General features: G+C 47.5%; 2 protein-coding genes across 8 annotated transcripts in view; one reads left to right on the forward strand and one right to left on the reverse strand.

Moving 5' to 3' along the window:
- TRAPPC12 (trafficking protein particle complex subunit 12) overlaps positions 1-10,136 on the reverse strand; it is a 102,212-nt gene extending 92,076 nt beyond the window's left edge. The window contains exons 1-2 of one of the 4 annotated variants that reach the window (XM_090032705.1): positions 9,998-10,136; positions 7,348-8,564 (exon numbers count right to left, since the gene is read on the reverse strand). In XM_090032705.1, the coding sequence (XP_089888831.1) occupies positions 7,348-8,559 (1,212 nt within the window). In that variant the 5' untranslated portion in view covers positions 8,560-8,564; positions 9,998-10,136. Of the gene's footprint in view, positions 1-7,347; positions 8,565-9,680; positions 9,760-9,997 lie in introns of those variants that run through there. The other 3 variants (XM_090032715.1, XM_090032696.1, XM_090032724.1) reach the window with 3 other exon arrangements.
- Positions 9,759-19,000, forward strand: part of EIPR1 (EARP complex and GARP complex interacting protein 1) — a 192,254-nt gene continuing 183,012 nt past the window's right edge. For 2 of the 4 annotated variants that reach the window (XM_090032739.1, XM_090032769.1), the window contains exon 1: positions 9,759-9,857. In XM_090032739.1, the coding sequence (XP_089888865.1) occupies positions 9,774-9,857 (84 nt within the window). In that variant the 5' untranslated portion in view covers positions 9,759-9,773. Of the gene's footprint in view, positions 10,035-19,000 lie in introns of all 4 variants that reach the window. The other 2 variants (XM_090032759.1, XM_090032748.1) reach the window with 2 other exon arrangements.

Consider the following 19,000-nt stretch of genomic DNA (forward strand, 5'->3'; position numbering starts at 1 on the left):
GGGGAGAATGACGTCCCGGGATTTGCTCGAGAAGCATCTATGGATGCAAGCCAGCGTTTTGGTCGCTTTATTAGCCGCAGCATCGCATTGCAGGCTCATGTTCATCTTGTGGTCAATGATGACCCTCAAGTCTCTTTCTTCTGTAGTGCTATCCAACGTAGCACTGCCGAGCCTATAAGGGTGCTGCAGGTTTTTCCTCCCAAGGTGGAGAACCTTGCATTTTTCGGTGTTCAACACCATGAGGTTCTCGTCTGCCCATTTGCTGAGCTTGTCCAGGTCAGCCTGGATCACCCGCCTATCTTCTGGCGTGGATGCTTTGCCCCAAAGTTTGGTGTCATCGGCGAACTTGGCCAGTCTACTCCTGACTCCAGTGTCCACATCATTAATGAAGATGTTAACAGGATGGGTCCCAGGACAGAGCCTTGAGCGACCCCACTGGTCACAGGGCACCACAATGAGTGACTGCCATCAATCACAACCCTCTGGGTCCGACCACAGAGTCAATTTCCCAGCCAGCGGATCGTGGTGGAGCCAAGGCCACAACTGGCCAGTTTGGCCAAGAGGTGATCATGGGATACCAGATCAAGACCTTTTTTGAAGTCAAGATATATGACATCAATCTCTTCTCCCTTGTTCAGGTGATAGGTCACCTGGTCATAGAAGGAAATGAGATTGGTCAAACAAGACCTACCCGCAACAAACCCGTGCTGACTATCCCTTAGGATGTTAGCCTGGGCCAGTCCCTCAAGGATGGCCTCCTTAATAAACTTTTCTAAGATCTTCCCCAGGATAGAAGTCAGGCTAATGGGCCTGTTGGCAGAATGGTTCTGGTGTTGGACTGCACAAAGCCACCGCCTACAGAGGGCAAGACCGGGGCAGGGCAACCCAGAGTCCACCAGGGTGAGGCACAGCAAAGACTGGAATGCAAGCCCAGAACTCGTGAGGGCAAGACCAGAGGCTGAGTAGACCAGTCCCCACAAGGGCTAAAGCAGGAGCCAGGGGGCAGAGATCCAAAAGGGTGTGGATAGAGCTGGGTGTGGGAGCTTGTGGTCCTGGGACAGTGAACCTAGGTTGAACAGTTTATCCAGAGTAAAGTGGGACAAGGCCAGGGAGACCTTAACCTAGACAAGGGCTCACTATCCAAAACCCTTTTTGCCCTCTATGGGCAGCCTCCCTGTCAATTTATACGAGTGGTAAGGCAATGATTTTGGCCGGACTGCCAAAAACCCCACAATGTCTACTCTATAAGGTGTCGCAGTGCCGGCATACCAGAAAAACAAAGCCGGGGCAGGGGTTCCATGGCAGGATGCACTGCATATTAATTAGTTAATAATAATAAATATTGCTTTTTTCAGTAAATACCAGGTTTTCGAAAAATTCTAAACCTGGTGACAAGATATAAAACTTCATATACTATCTCTGTTCTTGTGAATTATTTTTTTGATAAGTGTATTGTGATGGGAGATAGAAAAAAAGGAGAGCACATAGAGAAAAAAGATGACAGAGAAAAAAAAAAGGTGAGGAAAAAGCAAAAGGAGAAAAAATAAGAGAAAGGAAAAAAGAAAAGAGAAGGGAAAAAAAGGAGACCAAAAAAAAGAGGGGGGAAGAGAGAGAGAGAAGAGAAGGAAAAAGAGAAAGAGGGGGTTCCTTGCTGCTCACAGTTCCCACCGCTACTGGCTGTGGCTCGTGCCTGCTGGTCCAGGGAAGTGTCCAACAGAGGGAGGTAGCAACACCTCAGCAGCAACCACCAGGGTCAGAGCATTCAGGCCTCCTTGATGATTCTGGAGTTGGGGGAGCCTAGGCCTAGGGCTGGGAGGGAGAACTGAGTTGGGGCTTGGGCAGACAGATACCCTGCCCTACCCAGGTGGGGGCAGCACCAGGGCACTGAGCACCAGGGTTAGATGTCTGGGGCAGAGTTTGAGTGGCAGGGATCAGCATGTGCTGGGAGGGATCAGCATGTGCTGGGAGAGCTGCTCTGGGCATGCTGGCCTAGCTGGACCCTTGGAAAGGCAGCAGGTGGAAGAGAACGGGGCTGGGCAGGAAGTGTGGGCTGCCCTGGCTTTCTGCACATTCAGGCTGTGGCAGGTGGATAGGCAGGGGCCCAGTGGCACCCAAGGTGGGGCCTGGCCCAGGCTGTGCAGCTCCAGTCGCCTTGCACACAAGCGGATGTTGCCTGGCCAGGCGGGATGCAGGGTGCAGGGGGTCCTGGCTCAGCCTCCCTGCGTGCAGGCACAGCATGAGAGGGGTGGAGCTGCCTCTGGTGTAAGGGCCCAGCTACAGGCTGTAGGAGCCCCCTGATCCTGGGAACAGCTGCTGCGGGCAGTGCTTGGGGCCAAGCTGGCTGGGAACCTCCAGCACTGTGGACCTATGCAGCACATGCCTAGGCCCTGGCCCCTGGAAAGGAGTTGCAGGTGGGCAAGGCTGGGGCCAGGGTCCAGGTGCTGTGAAGGGCCTCTGTGCTGGAGGCTCCCAGCAGATGGGTAAGCCCTTGGCCTGGCTGGGTGGGAACTGGGCTTATTTGGTCTAGAGAACTGGGCTACTGAGAGGGGATTTAATAGTAGCCTTCAACTACCTGAAAAGGGGTTTGAAAGAAGATGGAACTAGACTGTTCTCAGTGGTGAGAGATGACAAAACAAGGAGCAACAGTCTTAAGTTGCAGCAAGGGAAATTTAGGTTAGATATCAGGAAGAATTTTCTCACTAGGAGGGTACTGAAACACTGGAACAAGTTACCCATGGGAGTGATGAAACCTCCATCCTTGGAGGGTTTTAAGACTCAGCTAGACAAAACTTCGGCTGGTATGTCTGAGCTGGGGATGGTCCTGCTTTGAGCAGGGGGTTGGACTAGATGATCTCCTAAGGTCCTTTCCAACCCTAGCTTTTATAATTCCATGAGAGGCACAACCCCTCCCCACCAAACACAAGGGGATATATTAGCAGTTTGTATAACAGATGCTGGTGAATAGGTGGGGGTAAGGAAAAGCAGGGGAAAGAGAGATGAGGTTAGAGAAAAAGCAGAAAACAAGGGTGGGCAGTATATAATAGAGCCACTGAGTTAAACAGAATGCAACAGTTTGTAAGACAAAACAAGGAGGTAGTCCCTCTGGGGGAGGGCAGGGTGTTGATGGGGACTCTGGGTGTTATACAAAAAGACTGCATAGTCAGTCCAGCTATGAGTTATAGTCCTGGCTCTGCTCTCATTAATTCTGTCTAAGCTTTTTGTGCCTTCTCATTCAACTCCTATCTTTTGTCCAACTTATCTATTTAGCCTTCAAGCTCTTCAGAACAAAACTAGTCACTAAATGTATGTACAGTGTCTAGAACAGAAGGTCCTCCAATCTTGCTTGGACCCTCACAGTAATATAAATATCATTGTCTTCATTACAAAACTACCTAATGCTGACAACAGGTGTCAGCAATCATTTCTGTAAAAAGCTAAAACCTCAGGTTTGCTGTATGTACATGAAAGACAATTCAGACTGCTGAGGAACCTTGCGGAGGCGGGGGAAGGGGGAGGGAAAGGGGATACAAAAAAACCCCAAAAAACAGTGAGTACTGAGTATAACTACTTGACTGTTTTGTTTTTAAAGGATTCATATCAACTTATGGCTAAACTAAAGAACATTTACACAACAATCTGAGGGAACAGGAACAGATGGAGAGGCAAGAAAACAGTGGGAGAACTGAGGAGGAAACAAAAGGGACTTCTAGCCCAGGGAATGAGTGGTAAGATAAAAAGACTTTTTTTTTCCTATGTGACTCCGTATCAGATCTAGCCCAGGTCAGCTGTGACTAAAAGTTGCAAACATCTGACAAGTTGGGTAGCCAGTAAGAAATGAGGTAGATGTCTCCATTTAGTTCCAAGCAGATGGGGGAGAATGGCCTATCCCTAATGCAAAGGAAGCATTTTACATTTTTGGTACTGCTACTTGCTCTGGATATAAGACAGATTTTGGTTCCCAGGGTTAAGTCATACAAATTAATAAGAAAGCAGTTAATGTAACACACATATCATTTACTCTAGGGGCATCAAAACTCATCCAGGCTAGATGATGGTCTCTGGGCTGCTCTGCGAACTAGATCTGGCCACATTGGAGCTAGGGGGTAGGGTTGGTCTGGTGGGGAATCACATGTAGCATGCTTCCCATGCTAACCCCTTGCGCTTCAGGCAGCATGCACCAGCTCCACTTTGGGGCTTTCACTGCAGGCAGAGCACAGGCTGGACCTGGTGCTGTGAGTACTGCTTGGGGCCCTAAGGGTCAGCAGAGGGCATGCACAGCATGCAGCACTCCACTGGATTAGCCCTGAGCACTTACTCCAGGCTGGTCAGAATCAGGCACCAGGCCATCCTGGTGCAGTGGAGCCAGCACACAGGGTTGTGTGGGCAGGCACCATATGAAGGCAGCACAAGCCCCAGTGCAGTACATGTGGTGCACATATTGGACTTAGTGCCTTGGGCGCTGCTTGGACATAGGGCTGGCATAGGGTGCACACTGCAAGAAGCACTCTGCTGGACAGTCTTGTGTGCTGGCTCTGGAGCCAGTGCACAGAGTTGGCCTGGTACAGGCACTGCATGCAGTTTGAGCATCAGACCAATCTCAAGCTACGTGCAGGACTTGTGGATCTAGGTCCAGTGCATGTACCAGACTGATTCCACATTGAGCATGCATGGCTGGTCCAAGACTAATGGACTCGATCATGCTCCACAGGCTAGATGTAGATTGTGGGCGATATATTCGACACCTTTGGTTTACACAGTCCACACAATGAGAAAAACAGAAAAAGGAAGGACAACAACTCCCTTGGAGGATGCCACAATTTTTTAAAATAACTGCTGGCAAAAACAGACATAGCAAACAGCACGAATCTGGCAGCACTCCACCTACCTCTTACATACAGGATAGAGAAGTAAGAACGTGCTCTCAAAGCCACTTTTGAAGATAAAATATCTTGAAACAATGACCAGAAATAAGAACACACATTTCTAAAAAATGACAACCTGATGAATTTAGCAGGCTTTGGGAAAAAAAAAAAAAATGGCGTCTAGTATTAACAAACATCCTCAGGGCTAAAAGGGCCTTCATAGACAGTAAGAGCCATCAAGCTAAATAAATGCCAACCAAAGATATTTCAATCCTTTTCTGTAGCACTTTTAAGGTTTACTGTAAGTGGGACTGCTCAGCTAATTCTTTTGTTAATGATGTTTCTGTATGATTTAACATCTTACATTAACACTTTGCATCAAGAGTTTGTGTCAAAAGTTTAAGTGTGCCAAAAGTTCATTATAATGAATCGCATTATAAGTTTGTTCGACATTTTAGGTACTCTACAGTTATGATTTCAGTAAAATATGCAATTCTAGAAATCATAAACGTCAAAATAATTTCTCAGTCTAGGGTATGCCAGACTACTTGAAGAGCATACTCAGGACAGTAGAGAGTCACTTGGGAGTGAGAAGCTGTATAAGTGAGAAAATACCCCAGCTGAGAACTAATGCAGCTGGCTCTTGGAACAGCTTATGTTACAGGTTTGCAGCTTTCTTATTCTGGTTCCAAGAGCATCTGGTACAGTTGCAAAAGCACATGTGGCTCAGACTCCTATGGAAGTATCAATGCAAGTCACCTCTTAATCTCTGACTAGTAAGTAGAGAATTGCAGCTGGGGGGGGAGGGGAGGACTACAGTCAGTTACAAGATGGGGCTACTTTTCTCTGTCCTCTTGTGTGGTGGGAGGTAATCATGACTTAGTTCTTTTCCACTCAAAGTTTTTCTGGATTCTTCTGTTATGGAGTACATTTTAACGTTCCCATAATAGATGCAAAAAACTCTCCACTTTATTTTACTACTGGTCTGGGACCCAGCTCCACAGGAAAATTTTCCTAACGGCAACTAGATAAAATACTTTTCTCAACCCTCTTCCTCCAGCGCCATTCCTTATTTCACTACTGCTTATAATAAGGCTTGAAGAAAATCTCTCTGATACCTAATAACCAGAGATGCAGATAAGAAAGAGCTGGCTAAGGAACCTTCACTATGAAGTTCTAGGACAAAACTCTGACAATAAATTTAGTCTTAGTTCAGCTGCTAAAACAGGGGAGGATATCAAGATTGAAACCACAGTTATTCTTATGTCCTGCTTTACTTTTACCTAAGCCCTGGAAAGATGGATATTACTGTATGTGTCTTTTTCATGTGTAGGCACCTACTTAATTTGTGATTCCACAGAAACTGCAAAATTGGGCATTGTCCGTGAAATTAGGCAGTATCTGCAAAATCCACGGGGGGGAAAAAAAGACAGAACAAAAAACACCTTACTAAAAATAAAATACTGACTCTGCAGTGGGAGTCAGCAGTCCTCATGGTTGCTGTAGCCCAGCTATGCAGCCTGCAGGGAGTTGGAGAGCTGCCAGCTCAAAGGGAAGCAGCCAAGATGGCTACCCCCCCCATCACTGATTGGTTGAGAGAGCTGCCTGTTGTGGCCTTGCTGCTGATAGGTGGAGAGATGTAGGGCTGCACATGACAGACAGGCCTCTCAACAAATCTCCAGCAAGGTATGGGGCTACTGTGGACCCTCAGGCAATCAGAAGCATGGTAAGCGCACAAAAATGGCAGCTGGCCCCACAACCTGCCCACAAGATCAGCCTCCTGCCTTCTCAATTTGGGTAGGTCCCTACCCATGTAAAGCTGCTAGCTATGAAGTAGAGAATGGGTTTCCATTATTCTCTTTTTATTCCAGCCTTTATTTTTGGGTCATTCTCCCTGAGAAAAGGCATTAAAGTCTGCTTTGCTGCCGGTCATAGTTTTCTTAAGCAAGAGCAGAATGAAAGAGATCCAGCTCTTGTTACTTTTTTGTACTGTCTACAGTATTCTGAATATCAGCTGTGAGAATGACAAAGCTACTTACTTTTCACTGCACTGTATCTATGAATTCTACAAACAGAAGCTGACATCTGCCTTCAACTACATATGATGGTGCTCTGCTTCAGAACATTAGTTCACGCTTGGAATCTTACCTCTGCAGCCGTAAGGAGTAGAAACTATATTTAAATGAAAGTTGGTCTGTTATATAAGCCAATGACATCATTTACCATACATACAGAGAAGTTTTCTATTTGCTAGTAGTGAATGAGGGGTTTTTTTCGTTTTGTTTTGGGGGGGGGGGTTGTCCTTTCATGAACAATTGCTCAGTCATCAATTATCTAATTAGGATTGCAATAGTACACATTAGATGAAAGGAGAAATGAGTTGAAGCCACAAAACAAGATCGTAAAAAGATGGACAGACCACTGGATGTGCCACCTTATTTTAAGTCTAGATTACAAAAAGTAGAATGTAACCATTGACTCTTACCTGGATATTGTCAAATTTTAATCCAGGCATAGTGAGGTTCTCTTTGTCTATGAACACGGTGCTGTACTGCTGTGTGGCTACTGAGATTAAAACATTTCTGGTTTCGTCACTAGGAAGCCAGGCATCATTTCTTCTGTCTAGTTCACTTATATTCAAGGCTGTGGCAAAGGGGTCATCACTTCCAGAAAAAACAGCTTGGATCTGTGAAAATGGTTTGGGAGACTCTGATATTTCTAAAGATGCTGGGGGGCCACCCGCTTCAGATCTCTCGTTTCCTCCTGCATAGATGGGGTCAGCCGAGGCATGTGAATGATCTCCGACTGTAGAAAGAGATGACATGTGTTCTGGTACTGAAGAGCTTGCATTAGGATTACTGACAGAAATAAAAGTGGATGTAGTAAATGAATCAAAAAAATCAGAAGCTAGAGTATTAGTGTTAACAGTATCACCAAAAAACTTGCTTAGACTAGGACTTGGTTGAACCACCTGTGGTTGAGACTTCGCTGCAGTCTCATTTACACTGCTAAAACTAGGAGACTTTACCATCTGAGGCTCAAAGCCATCATGCAGGAACAACTGTAGTTGAGTGTTAGCATGGCTTGCTTGACTGAAAATGGTGCACACAGGGATCGGCTCAGCATCAGGAGATGATCTGCTGGCAAGTGGTGATGATATTTGCTCCTCAGTTTTACTTTCATCAATATCACTTGGTGTTGAGGCCATTGGAACTTTGTCTCCTACTTTCTGTCCAATTTTTGGTGCTTCTTGAATTGAATCCTCCTTTAAAGATGCCTGATCATCTGTTCCAATGTCAGAAACATCTTTGGGTGTTTCTTCTTGTTCCATTTCACTCTCATGACTCAGGGCTTCTTCTTTATCCACTTCCTCTGCTACATGAATATCTTTGGCTTCCATTTGCTCTACAATTTCCCGCAGGCAACCAAGTTCACCAGTGTCATCTTCACTATTGTTTGGAGAATCTGAAATAACAACACTTTCCATCATATGTTCATTAAGTTTATCTAAAAAGTTATTGGAATCTTCTGAGATGGTCTCATTCCCTTCAGACTCAAATTCATCCCCACCAAGATCAATGGTTTCCTCATGAAAGAGAAGTTCTTCCTGAGCTCCCTGTTGAACTTCATTCCTACTATCCTCTTCATGTGAAACACTCTTCTTAGAATTCTTATTCTTACTTCCATTGTTTTCCATTGCGTCTAAAGAAGAAAAATAGGCAGGAAATTAGTTTCGCTGAACAAGTACTGTACACTTTTATTCTGAACCTCAAAAGTATTGACTGAATGAAAGTTTCTAAATCCAGTAATCTGACTATTAGAACATTAATTTATCATCACAAAAATCCATTTGATGACAAAAATGTTTTAAACCCACTTTCTGCCATTATGAACAATGGAGTTACGAAACATTGTAATGACACGAGGCCAATGGCATAGAACACAGTTCTATTTATGCAGCTGCCCCCTACAAAGATCATTATTAACACTCTCACCTGCTGCAGGTAAAGCGGGGTGAGCAAGGATGCCCAGGCTTTGCTACAAGTGCTCTAGAACAACAACCCTCGAGCCAAGCAGCTAACACATGTCTGGTACATGACATTTGCCAATGCACCTGTGTTGCCAGGTATACAATCATGATCATATTTGTACAATAATTTCAACCCTTGTACAATCAATAAGAGTGTTCAAAATAGACCATAATTTTTAGGTGGGTAATTGATGAAGCATATGCAAAGCTCAAATCACTCTTAGAGAGCCTTAGCTGACTTTCTGGGTTTGCTGTCAATGCTATCTTAAGACTGCTTGCCTCGAAATAAAGAAATACTTCAACTTTGACAATGCATGGTCTCGCTTCCTCACTGGTGACTTACAGTGTGCAACAGAAAATAAATAAGAAAAAGTCTTTGCATTCTTATCCAGCGTACAATACTCGGACAGCATACACGGCAATTCAGAGCTTTCAATACAATAATTTCATACTGAAGACCTGGCAATGCTGCTATGTGCTGGAGCAGACCCTGGTTCTACAGCGCACTTGGGATGCAAGGACGAGGGTTTTCTCAGCCTCATCCCCTACCTCCAAACCCGTCCCTCGCCCTCGCCCGCGGGGGTCCCAGTGCTGGGGCCCAGGAAGCCCCGCTCGCCGCGGCCACGGCCGGCTGCGCGCGCAACGACTGGCCGGCTCCAGGGCCCTCACGCGCCCCGGTGACCATGGCAACAGCGGGGTGCACCGCCTAACGGCTCCCGGGCCTCCGCCAGCTCCTCCTCCCGCGTTGGCCACCCAAGGCGGCCCCTGACCCGCAGCCTCGGCCCTACCTGCTACCGGCTCAGCAATGCCGAATCTCTTCCCGGACAGGCGCCGGCAATCACTACGCCTGCGCCAGAAGCAGGACAAACCCCTCGCAGCGCATGCGCTACCTCCTCACCCGGAAGTTGAGAGTGACGGACGCCGCCGTGGGTCAAAAATTACAGGGCAAAACACCCAGCAAGCAGGTACAGAGGACTCATAGTTGAAGGCGGCAGAGCTATGGAAGACGACGCGCCGGTGATTTATGGGCTGGAGTTCCAGGTGTGTGTGTGTGGCGGCTCCGTAAGGCGGAGCGGGAAAGTATCGGGGGGGACTTAATGCTTACCCGGGCTCGGATCCTGCCACGCGTCGGAGAGCTGCAGGTAACGTTGGTACGTTCCAAATGCGCGCCTCCGGCGTTACGTTCGAGGTTTGTGCCTTCCAGGTGGTACGTTCCAGGTGCTCTCAGTGACTGGCTGTGCTGGCATAGAATGCGCAGGCGCAGGGCGGAGTTGTGCTCACGCTCTACCTCTAGGCGTCGAGAGGGAGTTCCTGTTCCCTCTCGGGCTTTCTGAGTTTTGCCCGGAGGCCCTCGCGCGGGCCCTGTGCTGTGACAATGCTCCTGTCCTGCTGAGGCTTTAATCTGCAAGCCTCTGGCTCTGGGCTCTCGCCCTGGGCGCAGGGTCAGACCCGCCTCCGCGGTTGGGGTCAGGAGGGATGCCTACCCCGTGGCCAAAGGGCTGCGGGCTGGTGGAGAGCACGGCCTCTGCAGCAGGACGTGGGCTGCAGTGCCCCCTGCTTCCGTGCGCCAGGTGTAGGTCTTGTGTTGCATCCATGTTGATGGGAGTTTTGCTGGGAGGTTAGACAGTGGGTTGCGATGAGATGGTTTGGGTAGGGATGATCCTGCCTTGGGCAGGGAGGGTTGGATTAGATCCACTTTTCTTAACCTGTGGGTCACGACCCAAAAGTGGGTCATAGGAATATATGAAAGGGTTGCAAACAAACTTCAGAAAATGGATTTTCTTTGTTAAAAGAGAAAAACATGGGAAATGGTGGGTTTCCTGTTGCAGGCTGGCAGAGTTCCAGCCTGTGAGGAGCTGCTTGGGGCCGGGGGGAGTGGAGGAGGTTGACCAAGTAGGGGGTACCACATGCATGCACACATGCACGTGGCAGCCAGGCAACATGGAGAGCAGTTCTTGCAGCTCTCAGCCGGTAAGTTTATGGGGTAGGGGGACTATAGTATAGACAACATGGCAGGGGGGCACAGGCAACACCTGCCACCCCAAGTTCTATTTGGGGTAGAGTTGTGGTCCAAGGGGAGCAGCAGTGGTGGCTGGGCTGTGGCAGCATGGTGGAGCTGTAGCTTGGCACACTAGTGGTTAGTGAAGGTGAGGGCAGTGTGCCCTGCCTTGGGCAGGGGGCAGCTGGTTGGAAGTGAGGGGCACCAGCAGGGTTGGGAGCATGGGGGTCTGTGGGTTGTGAGTGAGGGGCACTGGCAGGGCCAGGAGGTTGTTTTCTACTTGCACTGTTTACTGGCTTGGACCTGGCCATCAATGTGTACAAAAGGTTGAGAACCATGGGATTAAATGACCTATAGAGATCCTTTCCAGCCCTGCTTCTTGATGATCTGATGGCCACCTATAAGTTTATCAGGGGTGACCACCAGGATCTGGGGGAACGTCTGTTCACCAGAGCACCCCAAGGGATGACGAGGTCGAACGGTCACAAACTCCTGCAAGACCGTTTCAGGCTGGACATAAGGAAGAATTTTTTTAGTGTCCGAGGCCCCAAGGTCTGGAACAGTCTGCCAGTGGAGGTGGTTCAAGCACCTACATTGAACACCTTCAAGAGTAAATTGGATGCTTATCTTGCTGGGATCCTATGACCCCAGCTGACTTCCTGCCCTTTGGGCGGGGGGCTGGACTCGATGATCTCCCGAGGTCCCTTCCAGCCCTAATGTCTATGAAATCTATGACTATGACTCAGTTGCCCCCTTCCCTCACTTCTTCCCTATCACTTCTTTACCCTTTACCCTGCCCCAGGGGTAAGTGCTTTCCCCTGTTCTGTGGGGAGGGAAATGTTCAATGTCTTTGAAGATATCTTCCTGGGTGCTTTTTTTCCTCTCTGTTTCTTTCATGGGGAGGAAGAATCCAGTTCAGGATGCTATCTGCCATGAAGTGTGAGTGATGTCATCAAAAATGTCACCCCAAAAATCCTTGCATGGGCTGATCCAGCATGTGGGGCTGTGCCAGCCAGCATCCATGGGGCTTGATAGGGGTCCAGAAATTAGGCCTGCAGGATGAGTGGTGACAGTGTTAAAAGCTTTGTCTCCAGGAACCTCTGCAGTTGACACTGCCACCAGTACTCCGCCACTGAACTCTTGGAGATATGGGAACCCCTGAAGGCTGTACCTTGCTCACCTTGTGGCTAGATCCTTTTCAGATATTGTTACTGGTGTTGGAGTTGCTTTCTGAATTTGTCCCACATGGAAAACTCAGACATCAAACTGTTGGTTTATTTTCACGTTGCAATGGGGTAGTTTCCTGTAGGCTTCAAAACTCAGATGTTCAAAGAAAGGGCAACTGAATGAAATACTTAATAAAGATTCTTTGGCTGGGTGACAGCATGGGGTTGCTCTAGCAATTCATTGTGTGCTGTGTTTGCTAGGGTGCAACCCATTCTTTACAGGATACTGTACTTTCTCATGTCTGACCATTGCTCACTATTGGTAGTCTTATGAGAGGTGGGCAACTGGGTCTAGTGCCTTGGTCACCTCCTTAGGGCATGTCACTACTGTTGCCTACCTCTGCTTACCATTTTATGGCCAGGACATGGAATTAAATGTTACGCTTAGGTTGATAACTGGGGCTTAAATCTTATTTGGGGTCATAGAATGAAATCCATCTGTAATACCCAGTGTATTTGATGACAAGATAGATAAGGCGCTCAAACTACCTAGCTGCTGTCACAATTGCTATTCACAAGTGTGTGCTGCTCCTGTTACTTTCTGGACAGTACACAGTCGGGCGACTCTGGTCTAGTGGGAGCACAAGGGCAACAGGTTATATGGGAAGGTAGCTGTAATCTGGAAGTCATTAAAGCTAGCACCATGTGACAAAGTTTAATCTTGCTATCATGCAGATCATCAGGTTTTCATTAAACTGGCTAATAAATAAGCAGCTTTGCTCAGTTCCTTGAATCCAACATTCATGTCACAAAAGGATGACTCCTTTTGTATCTGCCAAATCTTTTATCCTCACTCTTGACAATGATTTTGATCACATTTATAAGAAATTCTCTTGTACACAGAATCTTAGAAAATTAGGGTTGGAAGGGACCTTGGGAGGTCTCTGCTCAAAGCAGAACCGTCCCTGACTATATTACTCCAGCCAAGACTTTGTCTAGCCAGATCTTAAAAACTTTCAAGGATGGAAATTCCACAGCTTTTCTGTGTAACCTACTCCAGTGCTTTACTACCTTCCTAGTGAGAATTTTCCTAATATCTAACCTAAACTTCTCATGCTGCAACTTGAGACCATTGCTCCTTGTTTTGTCATCTGCCATGACTAAGAACAGTTTAGCTCCATCACTGCTGGAACCACCCTCTAGGCAGTTGAAGACTGCTGTTAAATCCCTACTCTGTCTTCTCTTCTCTAGGTTAAATAAACCCGGGTCCCCTAGCCGCTCCTTATAAGTAGGTTGACTGTATGGGACAATGTGAAACCCGGGATGCTGCCCCCCTACCCACCTCAAGTCAATGATGTGGGGGTGAGGGGGAAGCTTGATGCAGCTCTAGTGATGCTATTCAGGCAGCTAAGGGACTCAGTGACCCATTAATGACCTATTGTTCTTTACTTGTTATCTTCCCTTTTTAATGGTCATTCCACTAATCAAGCTAACTGATTTTAGGGCAGTTTAGCTGTCTGTTAGGCTTTCCTATTTCATAGCTTCTGCCACTCCACCCTGCACCCAGGATGCTTATTTTAATTTTAACATCTGGCTGGGGCCAGCCTCTGAAATCTGGGAATGTCCAGCCAAGCCTGGACGTATGGTTATGCCATAAGTCACATGCCCCAGCCCCCTATCCATTTTGTTGTCCTCTGCTGGACTGTCTCCAATTTGTCCACATCCTTTCTGTAGTGGGGGCAAAACTGGACACAGTACTCCAGGTGTGGCCTTATCAGTGCTGAATAGAGGGGAATAATCACTTCCCTTGATCTGCTGATAACACTCAGGCTAATGCAGCCCAGTAGCCCAGTATGCTGTTAACCTTCTTCACGCAAAGGGCACAGTGTTGACTCGTATTCAGCTTTTTATCCACTGTAACCCCAGGTCCTGGGATTGTTCCATCTTCAGTGCAGGACTTTGTACTTGTCCTTATTGAGCCTCATGAGCTTCTTTTTGATCCAATCCTCTGATTTGCTGAGGTCACTCTGAATCTTAGACCTGCCCCTTGTTACTTTGAATTACCAGTTTATTAAATCAAGAGCAAGACCTTATAAAGGGGGATAAAGCAAAATGCTGCGTTTATTGATTACATGAATTGGACATAGCGGTTCAGACATACCACTCATAGACGTACACACAAATCATCATACACATCTTTACACACAGGCGCGCACAAACAAAAAACAACCATTCCATTATGTCATTATAGTTACCAGCAGCAATAATAGCACTGGGTGGCTAACCCCAGGTCTTACTGAGAGAGAGAGATCCTGGAGATAGCAGCTTGGAGCAGGGTGAACAGATGCGTCTGTGCTCCAGAGAAACAGCAGTTGAGACTTACTGAACCTGGTATATTCCAGATTCCTCTTTTGTTTTGTTTTGTGGCATCCTTTGTTTAGCACTTTAGGGTTTTTTCCATACCCAATTTCTATTTTTGCAGTTTCTCATCCATCTTCTGCTTATCTCAGCCCAAGGTCAGTTTGGTCTTAAAGTTGGTATCTCAGCCTTGGAGTGTCCTTGCTGCCCATCTGACAGGATGCGCGCATTCTTCCTCATTATCCTCCTCCTCGTTGTGCCCTAGGCCTCAAAGGGATTCTTCAACCACTTTTATTAATTAGTTTACTGACTGGTAACTTACATTTGGCACCTTGTTGCTTACATAAACAGTTAAACCTACTTGTTCTGTCTCTATGCCATTCTCTCACCATTTGCCCTTTCACATACACTCATTCATAAAAGGGCATACAGAGTTCATTCACTTATGTCAAGCAAAAGAATACAAAATGGAATTTTCAAGTTACTTGGAGGACAAAACTAACATGGTTACATTTCACTATTATTACACTATGTTAACATCAGCTACATTTGTTCAGTTCATGCTACACCAGGGGTGGGCAAAATACGGCCCATGAGGCCATTCTATCCAGCCTACGGGGCCCCTAAAAAAAATTTAGAAAATTAAAATACATCTGCCCTTGATTCCTGTCAAAGATGACAGAAACCAAGGGCACTAGAACCCAGGGGAAACCCTGGAGGGTTCCTTCAGCAGCAGGGCCTGCCTGGGCCCCCCCCATCCAGAAGCCCCAGGAGGGGCTTCTGGTCTGGGACCATGTGGCTGCTTTGGCATGGGAAGCTCTGGTGGGTGGGAGGGTGAAGGGCAGGGGATGAGCTGGTGTGGAGCACGGGGAAAAGTGGCCTCCACCTTGCCCCGTAGCCCATGCTCGTTGCTGCAGCCGCTTATAGCCCACATGAGGCTGTCCTGAGCAGGCACAGGCAGCCCCATGTGGGCTGCAAGTGGCTTCAGCACTGGGCACGAGGCTAGAGAGGGGCCACTTTTCCCCATGCTCAGCACCAGCTTGTAACCCACCCCTGCTGTCAGCCTGGGCCCTGTGCCAACTCCGGGCTCACCCATTGAGGCTGTGCCGCGGCGGCAGCAGCTGCAGCCCCCTTGCTTGCTGTGCCAGGCAGCGTTTGCTGCTGCTGCCCAGCGCATGAGCTCCAGGTAGGCAGCAGCAGTAAACCCTCTCGCTGCTGGTTCAGCCCAACCCAGCTCCACAGACCCCTGCTGGCTTGCACCCCGCTCTGGGCCCCACTGGTGCTTGCCCTGGGACATTGGTCCCAAGATGGTGACTGGGGGGGGCACCTGTCAGGGGGCGGTGCTAATCATGTTGCCCTCAACAGCTTGCCACAACTTGGTAAGCGGCCCTCCGCCCAAAATAATTGCCAGTCCCTGTGGTACATCCTCCAGCATATCTACTACTCCACGCAGCTTGGTGTCATCTACAGACTTCGTGAGGGTGTACTTTGTCAACTTCCAGGGATATTGAACAAAACCTCCTGGGCCACTCTGGTTGATACCGGTTGCCCACTAGACATCAAGCCATTAACTACTACCCTCGAAGCCGAATGATCCAGCTAGCTTTCTATCTGCCTTGCAGTCCCTTCATCCAACTCATATTTCCTTAGCTTGCTTGCAAGAGTGTTGTGAAGATAGTATTAAAAGCCTCGCTAAAGTCAAAGTATATCATGTCTGCTGCTCTCCCCATATCCACAGAGCCAGTCATCTCATCATCAGAGATCCTGGTTTTCTCTGTTTAAAAATCACACATTCTCTGATTTAAAACAAACAAACAAACTGCACATTCTCTGATGGAAACCCCCCAAATCTGCAATTAAAATGAAATGCCACTATATATGTATCAATTCAAAACAATGTTTACAATTTTAAATTCTAGTAGTGCCTCAATCACTATAATAAAATAAATTCAAAATACTTATAAATGTTGGTATTTGATTTCTGGTTTTTTCCTTTTTTTAAATCTCTTTGCCCCCTTAGCTCACCAGGATGCAGGAAACTTGGTGCCACAGCTGCAAGCCAAGCACTGCCATAGGGAAATGCCCCCTGCCTGCCTGGCAGTAGTGAGGGGCACAACTCCACACTGCCACGCCTGCTGCTGCCAGGTAGACAGAGGGCATCGTGCTAGGCTGGCTCAGGGCTTGCATTGCCAGAGAGTTTCCCTGCCCCATTCTGCCCTACCACACTGGTCCCATGCACTGAGCTGTGGAGGCCCCAAGCAGAGGGCAGCAAATCCAAGCCTGCAGTGGGCAGCCTATCCCCGCCCTATGCACAAATCTGGTTGTGCATGTGACCCCCTGCTCCTGCCCTTCAGGAGTGCATGCAGACTCCCCCACCCTTGCCCACGGCTCCATCCCATGCCACGCATTCCAGCCCTGGGCCCCTAGCCCCGTGTACCGCCTAGCTGGGCAGCAGCTGCAGCCCTATCCAACTTCTTCTCTCCCTATGGAGGCCTCAAACCCCTCTCTTCCCACCAGACTTATGTGTGGGAACTGCTCTCCAGGCTGCCTGGCTGCCACATGCACGTGTATATGCGCATGTGCACACAGTACCCCCTGCCTTACCACCCTCCTGCTTCCCTCAGCCCCTTGCAGGCATGAATTCTGCCAGCGTGCAGAAAGCTCATTGCAAAAGTGGAAAATCCATGTGTTTCTCTGTTAAAATGAAAAATCCATGTTTTTCTTGGGTAAAAGGGAAAATCTACTTTTCCTCTCCATTTTCCCATGGGAAACAGAAAACCTGGATCCCTGCTTATCATAGAAGGCAATCAGGTTGGTCAGGGCATGACTTGCCCTTGGTGAATCCATGCTGAGTGCTCCTAACCGCTTTCTTCAAGTGTTCAGAAATGGATTCCTTGAAGATCTGCTCCACGATTTTTCCAGGAATGGAGGTGAGGTGGACCAGTCTATAGTTCCCTGGATACCACTTTCTTCCCTTTCTTCAAGGTGGGTATTAAATTTTCCCTTTTCCAATCATCTGGGACCCCTCGTAGTCACCATGAATTTTCATAGATAATGGCTAGTGGCTCTGCATTCGCATCAGAGAACTCCCTCAGCACCCTTGGGCATATTGTGTTCGGCACCATGGACTTATACACATCCAACTTTTCTGAATAGTCCCTAATGTGTTCTTTTGCTGCTGTTGGCTGCTCACCTCCTCCCCAAACTGTGCTGCCAGATGCAGTAGTCTGGGAGCTAATATTTCCTGTGAAAACTGAGATAAAAAAGGCATTGAGCACTTCAGCCTTTTCTTCCTCATCTGTCGCAAGGTTGCCTCCCCCATTTTTTTAGAGGACCCACACTTTACTGACCTTCCTCTTGTCACTGACATACTTGTAGCCTCCCTTGCTAGCTGCAAATCCAATTGCACTTTGGCCTTCCTGACTCAATCCCTGCATGCTCGAGCAATGCTCTTATAGTACTCCCTAGTTGTTTTTGCAAGTTTCCACTTCTTCTGAGCTTCCTTTTTGTGTTTTAGTTTGCTGAAGAGCTCTGCTAAGCCAAACTGGTCTTCTGCCATACTTGCTTATCTTCCTGTACATTGATATGGCTCATTCTTGCTCCCTCCATAAACTTTCTTTCTTTACAGGGTCAAGCTCTTTCACTGGTCAGCTCTAGACCAATCTTCTGAGGAACTGCAAAGCACAGTTCTGTTTCTAGGCTTCTTTTGGCTCCCATGTTTGGAATTAATAGCAGCTCTTCCTTTTGATCCATGAAGTGTTGCAAGGCAAATGTAGTAAAGATTTTTGGGTTGGTGTTGCTGTAGTACCCCCTGTAGCACTGCTGCTCCTCCCTCCACCACAAGGAAGAATCCAGCACCGTCCCCAGCCTGCCCTCACTCTGCGCACAGATCTGGTGGGGGGTACATGCCCCCCATGGCTCCTGTGGTGGTGTGGGTAGCAGTGGTCCCCAGGCTGAGAGTTACTGATACACACCTTATTGTTTATTGTGACCCCTTAAAGGAAGAAGTCAAATGAGATGCATTCTCCATGTCCATGAGTGATTTAGGAGATAAAAATTAGGAGACATTACTTTCTGACTGACCATTGTAGTGATTTAGGTACCATAGGCAGGTGCAGCAGCATGACCAATATTTCTAGATTTCTCTGTCAGCTTGCTGCAACTTCATGTGTTTATATTAACTGAAGACTTACCAGACCTTCATCTCTCCTGTGAAATGTGAATTTTCATTTCCTCCTAGGAGAACTTTTACAATCTTTGCTTTCTCCTATGCCTGAAGAAGGGTGTGTGTGCCCAAAAGCTTGCAAATAAATAAAATAATTTGTTTGCAAATATTTTAGTCTAAACAAATATCACCTCTTCCACAAGTTTTGATTTCTTTTGCCTCTAGACCAATATGGCTACAACCGGGGTACCTGACATTTTAATTTTGGCTTTTTCAATGAGGAGTGTCATCTGCGATGTGTAATTTCTGCCTGCCACACAAATATGACATTGCAGTCTACTTCACGCAGGTCATCCAACTCCACCTGGTCCTGTTGTTTATGAAACACTACCTAGTGGGGCTGAACTTGAACAGGTGACC

Source organism: Crocodylus siamensis, chromosome 1 (assembly GCF_052110815.1).
Source record: "Crocodylus siamensis isolate JL-2025a chromosome 1, ASM5211081v1, whole genome shotgun sequence".
In the NCBI taxonomy this organism is placed as follows: Eukaryota; Metazoa; Chordata; order Crocodylia; family Crocodylidae; genus Crocodylus; species Crocodylus siamensis.